At 33.8% G+C, this 18,200-nt stretch overlaps 1 protein-coding gene across 1 annotated transcript in view; it reads left to right on the forward strand.

Annotated features, from left to right (window-relative positions):
• Window positions 1-18,200, forward strand: part of LOC134688187 (uncharacterized) — a 297,010-nt gene that overhangs the window by 245,579 nt on the left and 33,231 nt on the right. The window contains exon 7 of the mRNA XM_063548658.1: window positions 15,384-15,455. Within this exon, the coding sequence (XP_063404728.1) occupies window positions 15,384-15,455 (72 nt within the window). The remainder of the gene's footprint in view (window positions 1-15,383; window positions 15,456-18,200) is intronic.

Genomic DNA, 18,200 nt, shown 5'->3' on the forward strand with positions numbered 1-18,200 from the left:
AAGAATAAGCTTCATCATTCAACTTCAAAGAAATATATATTTGCATGAAACTTACTATCACTCAATTTTGCTGCTCTAGTGGTATAAACGGATAAATAACCATTGCTTTCTTTTTTCGGACTTCTCTTCGATCACCATTTCATCCTGAAACAGAAAGTGTTGATTTATCAATCACAACCATATAAAAATTTAATTTGATTAAAAGTAAAATTACATTATTAGCCCATGAATAGGTTAATTAAAAACAATAAAGGTATTTCATATTTTATTTGCAAAGTATACAGTAAAAAACAATGTTACCACACTGTTAAAATTTAAAAAAAAATGGTCAATTTAAACATAAGTTATATATGATCCATAAATTGTACTCCTGGCGGCCAACCAAGGATAATAGAACGCCTAACACCACAGTGCGTACAGCTGGTCATTATAAGATACTTAAAAACAACAACAAAGATTACTACAAAAGCATTTATAGGAATGAAAATACAAATACTTGTTTTTACTCGTTCATTCTTTGTGTCACAAACGGCATTCCATACTTTTTTTTATTTTTGACGTTACCTCCCCATGAAATGTCGTTTTTTTTCAGTGAAAAGCGTTGGTAAACAGTTATTATACATTTAAAACAATTTCCAAGACTAGGAAACATGATTTATTGTAATAAATCAATGTAAAAATGATGGAATTGAAAATGACAAGTGAAGGGGGAATACGGCAAAATTATGCAACTGGGGGGAAACAAATACTCTTTTAAAGATTCAAAACATGATAAATGTATTTATTTTTATACATTTATTATAATAGTCAAGCGTTACTCACCAGTTCCACTGGGTCACATCCAAGTCAAAAACAAATGCCGCTTGTTGACATATTGTAGTTGCAGTGTACAAGTTATTTCCCTTTTGACGTATGGCGCGCATTACGTTGCATGAAATTCAGTAGAATTTTACCTTTTTAATTCTCATAAATTGTACAACTTTGCCTTGGTCCGATTTTTGCCGATTTTTGATATGTTAATAATATAGTTGTAATCTTCGTTTTTACCCGGTAATCGACCATTTCATATATACAAATTATTTCTTTTACAAAAATCAATTAGTTTATGACCATAATTGTTTGGTACAGATATATCAGTAGAGTATCTTTTCATTGGTACATCGTTTTGTAATAAATTTTCATAGTCATACACATAAGATAACACATCATCATCAACAATATCATCAAGTATTTCAAACAGTTTACTATCTGGTATTACAATATCACTTAATAATTTGGTTTTTGCGTTAAAGTCACCAACTAGAGAGACATAGCTATTTGTTTTTTCAATCAATTCTGACATTTCAGTTTCAATGTCATTAAATGCATAATTCGAAGCATACTTAGTGTTTTCGGGAGGTATATAAATACAGCCGAGCAATACATTTTTGTCTATCATTAACATGTTTGAATTTATTACCAACCATTGTACATAATCTGATTTAGTTTTTGGAAAATTCAGGAACTTCTCGAAATTTTCCCTGTATATAATAACAATACCACCAGATTTTTTTTTGAATTTAGCACGATGCTTTGAAAAGTACAAATAACCCTTAGGTAATTCTAAAATGTCATGTTTATCTAATTTGGATTCCTGGAAGAGTAATATGTCATTAGATTCTATAAGTTCAATAAATTCTGGGCATTGAAGTTTAGATTTCAAACCACAAACGTTCAAACTTAACACTTTAATGTCACTCAATTCTTTGTCAGCCTGACTGTCCGTACCGCTCCTGTTGTCGTGTCCCTATGTAGATCCTGACTGAAATACTGGGCCGGCATGATGTCCTGGAGGTGGACCCCTTGGGGGAAGTCTCTCTCGACTGGGAACAAATCCGGGTTGTGGTCCTTGTGCATATGCATCCTGTCGACTCCTTGGTGGATTCGGAGCTTCGTGGTTGTTATACAGTTGATTTCCAACATAGAGTTTATCTAACACCAAGCGCACATTTTGGTGACCTTCTCTCTTTAGTGCTATCATTCTAGGGATAAGCTCTTTCCTTCGGTTGCTGATTTCAGCTGGGTATTGTTGATAAACTGCCACCTCTTTTTTATTTTTTAGGTGTTCATAGGCTGCTGACCTTATCATCTCATGGTCAGAATATTTCACGAATTTTGCAATAATATTTCTAGGTTTACCATCACCCCTGTTTTTTAGCCTGTGCACGTTCTGAAACTGAATTGCCTCACTATCAATTTTTAGTTCATTAGAGATAAATTCTTTGATAGTATCTTCTACTTTTTCATTCTGTCTCTCACTTCTTTCTTTTATACCACTAAATATAAGGTTATATTTCATTGAATGTGACTGCATCTCTAGTACCTTTTCTTTCAGTTCAAAATTTTCATATTGTAGTTTTTCATTCTCAGCTTCAATACCCGATACCCTAGATTCAACGATATTGTAATGGAACTCTTCAGTAGTTATTCTTTCTGATTGTTGTTTCAAATCATACCTGATGTCTTTAATTTCAGTTTTAACAATATTGAAATGAGATTCAATGGATGCCATTCTAGAGCACAAGTCATCCAACATGTCGAGTTTTGCTAATTTGCTGTTCATATGATTCATATTTTCTAGTATCATTTGAAGTGTATTATTGTCACAAAAAGGTTGGGGTCTCTGTTGCGAAGTTAAGGTTGAGAATTGCTGAGTATTTATAGGTAAAGCTTCACTAACACTAGGACCTGGTAGAACATGGGTCATGTTAAACATGGGCGGACCTTGTTGTATGTTCATTGGTGTACTATGATGGAATTGATTGTTGCTAACAGTTTGTAAATGGTTTCGGTTACCATAAATAGAGTCATTTGCACTAGCCAATACTTGAGAAAGATTTGGTGAACTATTCATATCCTGATTTGTTATGATCATGGGCGCCGCCATATTGGGTGGTGTTTGGGTAGACTTTGTCTTTCTTTTTCTTTTACCCATGCAACCATCATTTTTCAAAATTATCAAAGCACAGAATAAATCCAGACACAATAAACAGATTAAACTCACAAAAAATTAAGTTCTAGGTGTTCGCATAAGTCATCAAAAGTCGATTTTGGCCGGAGCGATAAATGACCAACTACTCACTTCACCTCCATGTATCGACAGTCTACTATCGTTTATTGACGAGCATTTTAAAATATAATGGAACTCGTCGCCAATGTCACCGGAATTGCACAAAGTACAAATACAATTTTCTCTCTGAATGTTTTGCCATCTACCAATTTCGATAGGATTTTTTGTGTTCAACGTTCTAAATCTACAAAAAGAAGCAATATTTTTGTCATCTAAAATATCAAAGTAGGTTTCGAATTTATACTGTTTTTGAATAATTTATAATTTAGAGCTTTTGGAGAATTCTGTACAGTAGCATACCATGTCTGTCTGAACTGGTCAGTTAATCTTAGTTTAACAGTATCATACAACCAGTTTTTACTTATACAATATTTAGAGTTCCATATATTTGATAGTCCACAGTTATCAAGCACAGATTTTACATTCTTACACCAAGCTATATTTCCATTATAACTACCAGTAGCAAGATTGTATAGAATCACACTGTCAGGAAGTTTCTTATTTTCCCCAGTTACAAGCTTTTCCCAATAATTAATAGTACGTAATTTAATAAAAAATATCCAGTGGGAATCGGCCAAGTTCCCCGTATATCATATAATCAGGCGTGGATTTTTTGAGATTTAGCAGTAATTTACAAAATTTTAGATGAACACGTTCTATAACAGAGGTGTTACCCATTCCACAGACTTCACACCCTTATAATAATATAGGCTTAACTACTTTGTCAAATAGTTCTAGTTGACATTTAATATTCAAATTATGTAATCTCCCCTTTTGTAGAATATCGTACATAGCCCTTGTTGCTTTATCAGCCTGGGCCTTTTTTGCTTTTGTGAAACTTCCTGTTCTAGAAAATAATACACCAAGATATGTAAATTCTTCAACAATATCTAACTCAATATCAGCATATTTAAAACTAACATTTTGTAGTTGTCTACCTTTAGAAAAAAATATTTTGCTTTTGGGGACATTGACTTTTAATTTCCATGTTTCACAATATTTCTTTAAAGCGTCTAATTGTTTTTTTTTAAATTTTATTTTGCTTTCTTTAATTCTAGTCGGGGAAAACGCACGGTGACCCTATCTTTTCTTTTGTAATTCTCAAAGCATTTTTTGAAAGCTATTTTCTCGTATTTTATTTTATAATTCTATCATTTTGTTTAGCCTCTAGTTACATAATGATGTTTTTTCCCTGAATAATCCTTGCAAAATGTGTCATTTTGTCATAACCCGTTGTTTGACAAAATGCGCGGTAACCTATCATATAAAAAAGAAGATGTGGTATGATTGCCAATGAGACAACTATCCACAAAAGACCAAAGTGACACAAACATTAACAACTATAGGTGACCGTACGGCCTTCAACAATGAGCAAACCCAATACCGCATATTCAGCTATAAAAGGCCCCGATAAGACAATGTAAAACAATTCAAACGAGAAAACTAACGGTCTTATTTATGTAAAGAAATGAACGAAAAACAAATATGTAACACATAAACAAATGACAACCACTGAATCACAGGCTCCTGACTTAGGACAGGCACATACATAAAATAATGTGGCGGGGTTAAACATGTAAGCGGGATCCCAACCCTCCCCCTAACCTTGGACAGTGTTATAACAGTACAACATAAGAACGAAGTATAAAAATCAGTTGAAAAAGGCTTAACTCACACCACATCTTCCTATATCTATTAACTCATCAGATAGACAAAAAATACAAGTGGATTACATATCTATTTGTTTTTTATTATATCAATAGACACTACGTTTAGGCAAAGTATGAACCAATTATATCATTTTTAATTTAGATTCCTATACCACCGCAAAGGCATTAAATTCTGTAAGAAATCATATTCAATTGTAGGCTAGGTGAGCTAGAACTGAAAAGAATATACATGATAACATAGTTATATTACCTCTGGAATGATATGTTATCGGTAATTCGTATATTTTCCCTTTGATCTTACTGCCTTATATTTTCGAGTATCAACGTACTGGCTGTATCACTGAAAATATTAGACAATACATTGTGTGACGTCATAATTACCGATAAACAGAACAATAGGTAGTTTCGTTTTTGATACTGACTATAGCATGTAGAACATCTAAAATCGCCCTAACGGGCTCGTCTAGATATTCCACATGTTATAGTCAGTATCAAAAACGAAACTACCTATTGTTCTATATATAGCCCTCATTGTTTTGTAGTACAGCGGAGCTGATTCTGTAGTTAAGACTGGAAGATGAGGAAATGATGTTTGGTCAATGGAGCAATAATGCTTTTATGTAATTAAATGTCACCATTGAAGAATTTGGCATTAACGTATTTTTCGCCATATCGTTATGTCTTTATCGTGCATTTCTGTCAGCATCGATATATCTCTACTACAAAATATGGTACCATACCCTAAGAAAGAAATTACTAGAATGTACATCAGGAATTGTCTCTCCTGCATAATACACTGGATTATTAATCTTAAGAATGATACATGCACGGTTAGTACACTGATCTACAAAAACATATAGCCAGAAATTATTCATTGATAATTGGACCTTAAAATGGAGACTTACAAGTTATCTTTGATTTCATTATTATGTTAATGTAACAACTTTTTATGATTAGTTGATAACTCTGTAAATATCATTCAGCATGCAATCTGACACTGTATGGAGCTTGTGATTGATTATACTTGTTACTTGAATGTGAACAATGGGATTTTGTTTTATTATTTATTTCAAATTCATAAGTTTGCTGAAATTTAGAAAAAAAAACTTCCCTTGTATTGAGAATAGAAAATTATCAAAATTTATATTATAATATGATATTTGGTTTTGTCGGTTGACAACCTTAGCAGATCCACTCCTATGTTTTCTACATTGATGTTTCCTTGGAATCATCTCCTTTGAGTTAGCCTTTTTACTAATTTTACAGAATGAAATTCTCACACTGTGATCCAAAACTTTTCCAGTTGTGTCCTAATCAAAGTTGAACCACCTGCAAATAATTTAAAAAACATATATGTGCATATAAACTTACAAAAACAAATGTTTTGTCTGACCAACAGTTATCCTTTTTTGTCATTAAAGTAAATCGATGTAATGATATTGAGACGTTAAGCAACCACATCAAGGTTCATTTATATAATTAAGGGTTTAGTGTATCTTTCATTTTCGCTTAACAAGTATACATAATAGTCAGGGTACCAGATGAAGACGCCTACAGGTTAGGAGTTTTCTAGCTGTGTTGGCTTTGTTGAGGACTTATATTGGTGGCCTTTGACTGTGTAAACATTAGATGGATAGTTGTCTCTATGGCACTCTCTCAATTTCCATGCTCAACTATGTGTTTGACAAATAAATCGTTGTACATGTTTTTTTATGGACACATATTCTTGTTTATTGCATATTATTTTATTGATAATTATGAAAAAGGAAATGCTGGTCACTGGAATATTTTTAGGTGTAGAATCATATTAAATCAATTGACTTTCATTTTTTACACAATTCAATAGTTATACCTCTTTCGTATGAATTGTAAATGACAATTGATAGATATAGGAAGATGTGGTGTTAGTGCACATGAGACAACTCTCCATCCAAATTACAATTTATAAAAGTAAACCAGTTTAGGTCAATGTACGGCCTTCAACACGAAGCCTTGGTTCACACCGAACAACAAGCTATACAGGGCCCCAAACTATAGTGTAAAAAGCATATTTGTACAAGGAGTAAATTACATGGTGAACCATATATACCTGACAAACTATTGCAGTATCTACCAGAGGCAAGGGTCTGTTCAACCTGATATAACTTTTTGTGTGTTACCATTTTCCTCTGTGTAAAAATACATATATTAAAAACATGATAATTAAGAAAGATTTTTTTCGTTTCCTTTAGCTAGGAAATATAGTGGTTTGTTTTTCACTATTTGTACTATTATAGTGATATTATCCGTTGATTTCCATATGATCCACCGGTACCTTAGTTTATTACAGTACTGTAGTATAAGTGTAAAATAGTTAACATATATATGTATTTACGATTTTTTTAAACTAAAAATTTCCTAATTTCCCTGGCACGTAGTGTAATGGGAATTAATAGTCTTCTCACGTAGTAGTTCGAAGGCGTATGAATTTTTTGGGCGTGAAAAAAATATTGTGTTAAATGATAGGTGTATATATGGTCATTTCTAGCCCTGCTTTACTTGAGTAAACATCAAATTTTGTTCTGTTGCCATGATGGATCCGGACATCGAGAATAGTGTTAAGCGGATTGTCGGGGAGGAAATCCGAAAAACGCTGAATGATTTATTGTCGCAAATGGAAGGGATGTTTTCTATTAAACTACAAGAATTCGATCATCAACAGAAGGAGAGATCTGAGCTACAAATGAACAGATTACAAAACGAACTTTCGGGGAATGATGATTACATGTACAAGTTTCAAAGAAAGTCGTGTGAAGATCAGTTCAAATTCAATCGCAAACTAAGCGTAACTTTGATGGAAGCCGATGCCAGTTTGGAGTCCAGGGGCCCAAGTGCCAGTTTAGCCAAGCAGAAAATAGCAGAAGGTATACAACTAATACGGTATAGATAGAAATTAGTGAAAATGGCCGATTCGTCCGATATGGGATGGAAAGTGGTACAAGAATATACAGCGAATCCACTCGCAGATGATTCAGAGGACGACCGTAAGATTCTTAGAGCGCAGACACGAGCGGAGAGAAAAACAAAATCAGAGAAAGCCAAGAAGAAAAGACCAACGGCATATAGTAGGCCAACTTCAACTGCTACTTCTAGTTATGCAAATGGGAAAGCAAGTGGGAAGCCCGGGAGTTTGCTATAACTGCTGGTCACTGGAAATTTGAATGTCCAGACAAAAAAACCAAAGTTAAGTACAAATTTATTTAATGTTAATAAATTAAGGAGCATTTGCTCAGATTTAGTACATTACAATAGTTTTCATGTGAATACGAATCACCTTACTGATAAGTCTTTAAAGTATTTCATGAGTGATGATGTTCTTCCTTTTGGTCTGGCAAGTGCGGGTCATATGTTTACCAAAGTTCTTAAGGAAGTGATAAAATACTGGAGAAATCAGGGGTTGAAGATAATAATGTATCTTGATGATGGGCTTGGAGGTGCAAATGATTTTCAATCTGCTGAAAGAGCTAGCTCGTATATAAGATCTAGTTCGTCTGAATTTGGTTTTTTAATAGCTGAAGAGAAATGTGTTTGGTATCCGCAACAAAATATGACCTGGATAGGTTTGGTATGGGATATGGAGTTCGGGAAACTTAGAGTTTCCAGTGAACGTATTGACAGATTAGTTGATGTTATCAGTAAAATACTTTTCTGTGTCGGAAAAGGAAAAATGTTGCACAATGCAAAGTTTGTTGCCGGAATTGTTGGCCAGATTATATCAATGCAAGCTGTGTTAGGTAATCTAGTTAGGCTTAGAACTAGAGAATTGTATAACTGTATACTATTAAGGGCAAGTTGGAAGTCACTTGTCGCTCTGACAGCCCCCGGCTGTCAAGGAGCTCATATACTGGTTAAATTCAGTAACACAGTTAAATGAGCAAGGTAATGATCTGCATGAGTCAGATGTATGTGATTTGGTGGCGTTTACTGATGCCTCAGAAGTAGGTTTTGGGGGTTATATTGTGCCCGCAGTTGATGGCATATGTGCCGAGTCGGTCTGTGACTCGTTAAAAATTCTGACTGACTGTGGTCTAGAATTACCAGGTTACATTTTGAATACTGTAGTAGGAAGTTGGACAGTATTGGATAGTGGTAAAAGTTCTACATGGCGTGAACTTGAAGCAGTAAGCAGAAGAGTGAAAAGTTCGTTAAGATGTTTAGAAAACCATTGTTTAAAACTGAATACAGACAATAAGAATGTTACTAGTATAGTTAAAAATGGTAGCGGAAAACCGGAACTGCAAAATATTGCTTGTGAGCTAAATTATTTATGTTCAGAGAACAATATAAAATTAAACCACATTGGATTCCAAGAGAACAAAATTAAATTGCTGATGGTCTGAGTAGATATTCAAATTGCGACGACTGGGGTATTAAAGAATCTGTATTTCAAATGTTAGATAAGTTATGGGGTAAACATACAATAGACAGATTTGCTACAGATTACAACACTAAATGTTCGAGATTTAATTCTAAATGTGGGTGTAAGAATACAGAAGAAATTGATGCATTCTCACAAAACTGGTTTGGTGAAAACAATTGGTTAGTACCACCACCAAATGTTGTTTGTAAGGTTATAAGAAAACTGTGCAGTGATAAGGCAGACTGTACATTGGTAGTTCCATTGTGATATTCTTCACCTTATTGGTTGATGTTGCATGATATTTTTGGAAATTTGAAACATTTCATAAAAGACAAGCATCAAATAATGAGCATTAGTCCTGTTGTTCCCGGAAAGGGAAATAATGGTGTATTTGGAAAATATATGAACTTTTCCTTGATTGCATTTAAGATCAGATTTGATTGATTTTATTTTGATTTTTTTTGTACAGGGTTAACGCTTGGACGTTTTGTAACAGAAGCCGTGGAGGATAGTGGTATCGGAGAGGATCATCCTTAAAAGTTTACGTGATTTGGTGGATAGTTTTTCGTCGAGACTGCTTGATTCCAGGAGTGACAGTACTGTTAGAAAATATAACTATGCTTTTAAAAAATGGAAAACATTTTCGCATGAACATAATTTGACTTAATAGCCAGCATCGCCTATTCATGTTTCCTTATATTTAGTTCATTTGCTTGATTTAGGTGCTACATACAGTACAATCAATAGTGTGATTTATTCCATTAAATGGGCCCATGACATGTCAGGTCAGTTAGATCCTACAGAGAATTATTTTGTAAAAAATATAGGCAAAACGTACTGCTAAAGCTCCAGTTGTAAAGAAAGATCCTGTCTCCAATGACAATTTTTAAAGTTTATGTTCTATGTTTCAAGGTTTGAATGATTTAACAGTAGTTAGGGGTCTGGCTATGATTTTACTGAGTTATAGTGCTTTTCTTAGATTTAGCAAGTTGAGTAATCTGAAATGTAACGACATTATTATTAAAGATAGTTATTTAATTGTTAAGATTAAAAAGAGCAAAACTGACCAATATAGAGCTGGAGATGAAGTTTTGGTTTCTTAAGGTCAATCAATGGCTTGTCCCTTTGACATGTTATTAAAGTATGTTGGTATGGCGCATTTAGATATTTTTTTAAAACAAGTATTTGTTTCGTCCATTGTACAAATCTAAGAACAAGTCTTTAATTCAGGTTAATAAACCGATCAGCTATAGCACAGCGAGAGAATGCATACTGAAGCGTTTGAAATTAGTTGCTCCAGAGTTAAACCTTGGTTTGCACTCTTTGAGGTCTGGTGGTGCCACTGCGGCGGCTAACTCTGACGTTAACGAAAGGTGCTGGAAGCGCCATGGTAGATGGAAAAGCGATTCTAGTAAGGATGGTTATGTGGCTGATTCTATTGAAAACAGATTAAAAGTGTCGAAGAAATTAGGTTTATGATTTATGAATCGCAAGTCTGATGTTTAGAATTATTTTTTGTTTAATTTGAAATTTATTTGTTTTTACAGTCTAGCTATCTTTGTTGTTTTCTATATACACAAGCAGCAAGCTAGTCGACAAACATACGTTTGTGTTTTAGTTGTCTATTGTTAGAAGTGTTGCTATGTTAGGAACATAAGGTATAGAGAAGACTTCCTAATTTCCGTGACACGTAGTGTAACGGGAATTAATTGTCTTCTCACGTAGTAGTTCGAAGGCGTATGAATTTTTCGGGCGGGAAAAATTATTGTGTTAAATGATAGGTGTATGTATGGTCATTTCTAGCCCTGCTTTACTTGAGTGAACATCAATTTTTTTAATTTGTACGTTAAGAACGTTTTTTAAATATTTTGTATATATAAGTATGTTCAAATTAGCATTAAAGTTAAAACTTTTCGTTATATATATAGGTGGTAAGGCTATACAAACGTAATCGGATTTGGTTATTTCAGACTCATTTCTGTCTTCAAATTATTTCATTTAGCCGCAGTCTTTGACTGATAGCAGATTCTTTGTTTTTTAAATGTTTTCTTAAATGTTTTTTGAACATTCTTATATCAAGTGCGTACCAACACTTGGGGTTTCGCATGGCATTAGGCAAACGGACACAGGTTTCTAAAAGTAGTTTTTCCTGAACGGCCACGAAACATTTAGATATTAGTAGTAGATATTAGAAGTCATCATGATTGCCACAATTTTTTATGTGTATTGATGTGACATGTTTGTACATATTTGTTTAATAAAATCGGCAGCTCAGAATATACACAAGCAGCAAGCTAGTCGACAAACATACGTTTGTGTTTTAGTTGTCTATTGTTAGAAGTGTTGCTATGTTAGGAACATAAGGTATAGAGAAGACCACTAGGCGACTAAATTCTGAATAATTCTTGTTTATTCTAGTAGGCCGAGTGGTCCAGAGCGCTTGATACAGGGCTGGCGATGTTGCCTTGATATCCCAATAGAATCTTTGCAAGGGAGGAACAACAAATTTGCGAAAACATAATTTTGCTCCCGGAAATTTGCAGATTTAACACTGTTATGTTGATATTTAGAGTAGTTATTATTATGTGATTTAGCAGTAGATAAATTTGAGATTAAACAGGTGTTCAAATCAGGTTAATATACGTTTTTTGAATGAGTTACTCCTGCCAATTGATATTTTATCGTTTGTTTTTCTATGTTGTGATGTAATGCTATTGTTTCAGAAAAAGGGAGAAGGTTTGGATCCATTAAAACGTTTAATCCCGCTGCAAATGTTTGCACCTGTCCTAAGTCAGGAATCTGATGTACAGTAGTTGTCGTTTGTTTATATGATTAATACGTGTTTGTAGTTTCTGGTTTTTTTAAAATTTTATATCGATTAGACCGTTGGTTTTCCCGTTTGAATGGTTTTACACTAGTAATTTTGGGGCCCTAATAGCTTGTTGTTCGGTGTGAGCCAAGGATCCGTGTTTAAGGCCGTACATTGACCTTTAAATTGTTATTTGGATGGAGGGTTGTCTCATTGGCATTCACACCACATCTTCCTATATCTATATAATAAATTGTTAAAGAAGAGAAAATAAGTCAGTATCAGAATCTGAAGAATTATCGCACCGCGGGTAAATTATTACGTTGTGATTGATATTACGCCATCACGTGGTGGGTTTGTAAATTTCATAGGGGGGTTCATGACGCGTTAGTGGTGACGTCATCTATTAATATTGTTGTGTTTCAGTGTTTATTTTTCAACAAAACGCATCAGAAAAAGACCAGCGTGCGATAGATTCGTTATATGGTTGACACTGACCCCCTACGGATCCATAGAGTGTGCATAAAAACCATAGGGGATTCGGCCTCTGGCCTCACCCCCTATGTATTTTACTAACCCTCTATAGATCCATAGGGGGTCAGTAGTTATAACCATTTAACTTATATTATCGGACTGCAGATAATTATCACGTTGTGATTGGTTAAACGCCGTCACGTGGTGACCCCTATGAGACCGTACGGGGTTAGTAAGTTTCATAGGGGGTTCGTGACGCGTTAATGGCGACGTCATCTATTAATGTTGTTGTGTTTCATTGTTTATTTTTCAACAAAACGCCGTAGAAAAAGTCCAGCGTCCGATAAATTCGTTATACGGTTAACTACTGACCCCCTACGGATCCATAGAGGGTAAATAAAATTCATAGGGGACTCGGCCTCCGAACTCACCCCCTATAGATTTTACTAACCCTCTATGGATCCGTATGGGGTCAGTAGCGAACCATATAACTTATAATAGCATGCATCACAGGCAATTAGAATTCACCCTCGGTAAAATGGTCATACACATCAGATAAGAAAAAAATTTGACAACATGACAATCAGACAAATATAATTGTATATAAAGATACAAGACAAAGAAAACATGTCGGTAGATAGGTGAAATACCGGCATATCATAACGGTTAACCAATTTATGGGCTTTAGCCATTTTCAATCACAACTCTGTTGCATGTTGCAGTGTTTTGTTTAGAAGTAAAGAAAAAAAAAGAAAATTAAAAAGAAAAACGAAGAACGTTCCTGTTAATCATGTTAATGAAGTCGATATAGGGAAATATGCACGGTTGTATAAACATATATATGTAAAATCCATACGGTGATTCAGAAAAGTATGTCACTTTTGTGACAAAAAACGTTGAAATTGTTTAGTTGCAGTATAGACCGTGTATATATTTGAATTATGAATCATATTTGAAGAAACTCTTGTCAAATTGTATTTCAAATCAGTTTTATCAACATTGGAAGGCGTTTATACGGGCGAAAATTCATTATTCTGTTAAAACAATTCCTTATTCGCTACATAAACTGAAAACCGCCATGAACATACTAGTGAAAGAAATGATTATAACCATATCTGTTTAAAAGCTAACATGATGTAGGTGCTTGTTTGTCATTTTTAAAGCAATTGCTTTCATGCCGTCGCGTATGGCCATCTTTGTGACCCAGATCAGAGACTCCGCCCAGATCAAGCCATAGTATTTTGTTAAACAGGCTCCTGGTCTGTCGTTCTGAAACACCAATGTATGTTTTCTAATGCAATACATAGCTTGAAACTTTTGAAAAACGTTAGTGGATTTAAGAAGTTTCAGCATACGTTCTTGTAGATGTATTTTTGTATTTAGGGGGACAACCGTTTGACTATCAAAAAACATAGACGTCCGAGTGAAAAAAATGCATTTTTATAACCTGCGATTCCGTTTTCCGTTCGTACGATGTTTCAACAAAATATGGAATCATTTCAGTTGTTGATTTAGTATTGAAAATTTTGTTTGAATTATCTTTTATAATATACGGTTTTATACGTTTAATTGGTGTTTTTTTAAGAAAGAGGTCAGGTGCTCTTTTTCATTCATAAAATTGTCGTTCATTCATAAATTTATCGTAAAATCAAAATCACTACACAGGTCATCAGGTTATACGTAGTGTCAAATGATTACCTGTAATCTAAAAATAGACAAAGTTAACTGACCTATTTTGTTGATTTGTTTGTGCAAATAATTTAGAGGAACGAAACCCTTGTTAAAAACACGTAACAATAAGTTTGTTTTCCTTTTTTGTCATAACTCCGTAAGATTTATCGATCACCTTACTAATGAAATGGACCCGTCCAAACGTGATAGATGCCAATTAAGTCCAGATGAAGAGATATTTACAATGTGGAATTTTCTAGTTTCATAGATTAAAAAAAGTACATCCTTTTTGGATATCATATTCAAAACTGGGTATGCATGACAAATGATAAAACCATTATCCTCGTCTTTCCAATGGACGAGTCTACTACGTTTGTTGACCCTCGACGGTCCACCGTGTTTGCAATTTTATTTCACATGTTTTCGAAATATTGAAGATCACTTTCACAATGTTTCCTGAAAATTGGATAAATATCAAAGCAACTTAGAGCTGTTTGTTCTTGTTCGTTTAATGACGATTTAATGTCATGTTTGTCTGTGATGGCCCCTCTTTTCGGGATTGCACGAGAATTATAGTTATCTCGTACCGCATGAGGATGACACATATCAACTGAGTAATAATGTTTGGGACTTAGTTTTTAAGAAAATATTTTTAGTCAGCTGAAATATATATTTATTTTTTACATGTTTATGTCTTGTAAAATATTTTGTTTCTTTCCCGTTTTTCAACATTCGCGTCTGGAAAGTTGAAATGTTTTTACTGAAGTGTTAAATTTAAAATAAAGGAAATTATTGCCCAGTTACAAACACTACTAGGGGATAATCTATTATAATTTCTCTTGGAGTTATATGTTTCAGCACATGTATATTTGACCCCAACTTTAGCCTGGTAAACGTGTTGTCTCCTTGTGAAATATAAAACATATTAAAAATGACTTTCTGCTAAAGTCTTTAATTGATATAAAGTTAAAACCTTCTTAATTCTCACTAGACAACACTCCTGTCATGTTTAATTCTTAAATATATGTGGATGAAAAAAAAAGTCCCCAAAACATAAACATGGCAGCAATTGCTTTTACAGCCTTTCAGGCTTTGATTCGTTTGGTTAAGATGTTGCTTTTTTTCGTTTAAATTCTTTAATGGAACTTTGTGCCTTTTCTCCCATTGTGTCATAATTGTCAGTGTGCACGTATAACCACACAAATATGAAATGGGTAAATATAATAACATGGAGTTCAATTTCTATTACAGTTATCTTCAAGGAAACCCTATCACAGTGATAGAGACACATGCATTCTTCAATCTCCCCCTTTTATCTATCATGTAAGTACATGTTATATTTTTATTTAATTAGACATCACACACGTTGACACGGACGAAATTTACATCGCCTGTCTTTTGAAAGTCATTAATAACCTAACGAATAGCCAATGAAATAGTCGTTATATTGTCTCATGAAACTGGATAAGCCAATCAAATTAACGCACTTTAGGTGTCATACCACCAATTAAAAGTCCCTATCTGTTCAACCAAATTTTGCAATTTTCACAGCTTTCTAAATATTTTACCTTAAGTTTAACTTCATAGAAACTAGGTATATCCTGAATTGTACAGGTGTCACCTTTCTGCATGCCAATTTTCAGTATACATTCTAAATCATATAAGAAAGAAGAGAGCTTCCGAAAGGAGGTACCACTAAAAATAACCCCTGGTTTTCTGAAAATCTTAAATTAGTATACCATGGAGTGTATTAATCCTCAATTTTAAATGCAAACTCCTAGACAGATAAAATTTAGCTCAAAATGGTCTTGATATATTTCTCTTTCAACAAAAGTTTCATTTCTGCAAATTTATTGGTTAGTTTAGGTGAACAATGACATCAAATGCACTTTTTTTTGTCCGAGTAGGCCTACTTTCACATACGTTCTAAATTTGAGGGAGTAATTGGTGGTATGACACCTTTATGCATCGCTTTTTCGTATAACATTCCGTGCAATGATTTACAATCTGTACTTTACAATTAACAATAACAAGAGAAACACGACCTGCTTTCCCTTCCGGAGCACCTGCGATCACCCCAAATTTTTGGTAGGTTCGTGTTTCTTAATCTTTTGTATTCTATGTTGTGTCATGTGTACAATTATTGGTCTGTTTGCATTTTTTTCAATTGTAGTCATGGCGTTGTCATTTATTTTCGATCTATGAGTTTGACTGTTACTCTTCTACAAGTATAATACACAAAACATGTATCTTTTGTTAACTTAAAAATCGTAATCATTTACAAGCCAAAATTGTGATAATTGAACTAATGCTTCGAGGACTCAGAGACCTTCTACAACGGTGACACTGCCTTAGCGGTATAATTTCCTCCTACATATATTATAATCATTACATGTTTAGTACGTGTATAGGCGATCAAACACCTGCTGCTGTACTCTTCAGTATTTTATTCAACGCCACAGTTATTGATATTCTTTCTTTTAGTGAAAGCCTTCCGTCGTTCATTGTATTTGTATTTCCTGACGTATATTGTACCGCGAAAAAAACCCATGATATATAAATGGTGCTATTTTAAAATTGCTGTGTCTTTTGGTCTCTAGTGAAGAGTTGTCTTAATGGTAATCATAACACCTCGTTATTTTTATACTTAGTTAATATTTGCTAATACCCATGCACAGTTGTTTGTTTTGCAGAATGATCTTCATAGTTTTAAATTAATTATCCTATTCGGATGTTATTACTTGATTTTTTTTAATTCATTTTTATCCTTTTATAATGTAAACATATCCAATATCCTATATGTGAACTGTTACACCACTGTCCAAGTTGAGGGGAATGTTTGGATCCCGCAAACATGTCAAGCCCCGCAACATTCTGTATTGGTGTGTCTGTGTAAAGCCAGGAGCCTGTAATTCAGTGGTTGTTGTTTGTTGAAGTGTTACATATTTTGTTTTTGTACGTAAGTAAGGCCGTTAGTTTTCTAAGAATCTTGTTTGAATTGTTTCGCGTTTGTCACATCGAAGCCTGTAATAGCTGACTATGCGTTATGGGCTTTGTTTATTATTAAAGGTGACCTATAGTTGTTAATTTCTGTGTCATTTCACGAATTTGGCTATACTTTTTGGACCTTTGAGATTATAGCTCTTCATCTTTTATATATGCTTTGGATTTCAAATATTTTGGCCACGAGCATCACTGAAGAGACATGTATTGTCGAAATGCGCATCTGGTGCAACAAAATTGGTACCGTTGATTATATTAATAACTTGTGGAGAGTTGTCTCATTGACAATCATATCACATCTAAGTATATTTTAGTATTTCCCTTTTGTGTACACACGTTCTAAATGTAGAACGTTTTTTCTTGACCTGGTCTTGCTAACGATGGCAAAAAACATTACCGATATGGCTAATGATAGAACAAAGGGATAAAATGCAGTTATTGGCTTATATCCCAAAATCTAAGGTATTAGACTTTGTAGTATCAATGTTAATTAGTTCTATCATTCCTAAAATATTTAGATGAATCTACCCATTTTGGGGTTGCTGCCACTAAAAAGTGTAGTTCTTAATTATTATCGTGAATAAAGATAAACCGGAAACATCAAAAACAACGTATACGTAAGACCTACAAAGAGGTTTATATGACCAAATTGTATATTGACATCTTAAAGTGCTAATTCCCTTTCATGACAATGTTTCACAAGTTGTTCATCTAGTTTGCTCACATTAAAATATCTTTTCTTCTGAAATTGCTGAATCAAAGTATCAGAGTATCTCGTATATATTCTGTATATTATTTCCTTGTATGTCATTTATTTTGCGTTTTAAGAAAATTTGACAGATACAAAGAACACTTAAATGGCATTCAAATCAACTAATTATATATAAATTGAAAAGCAAAAACTTATCGTTGATTAAGGACGTTAGCAAAATTTTACAGGTGAGAGATTCAGGCACTTGAGAGTCTCTTGTCTTTTTTCCCCATAGTGTTGTGGGCTTATTTCGACTTATTCGATTTGGTGTCGTTGTCTCTCATTTTGGAAATCAGCTTTTGATTCTTTGTATT

This window comes from Mytilus trossulus, chromosome 10, assembly GCF_036588685.1.
Source record: "Mytilus trossulus isolate FHL-02 chromosome 10, PNRI_Mtr1.1.1.hap1, whole genome shotgun sequence".
NCBI classification, from domain to species: Eukaryota; Metazoa; Mollusca; class Bivalvia; order Mytilida; family Mytilidae; genus Mytilus; species Mytilus trossulus.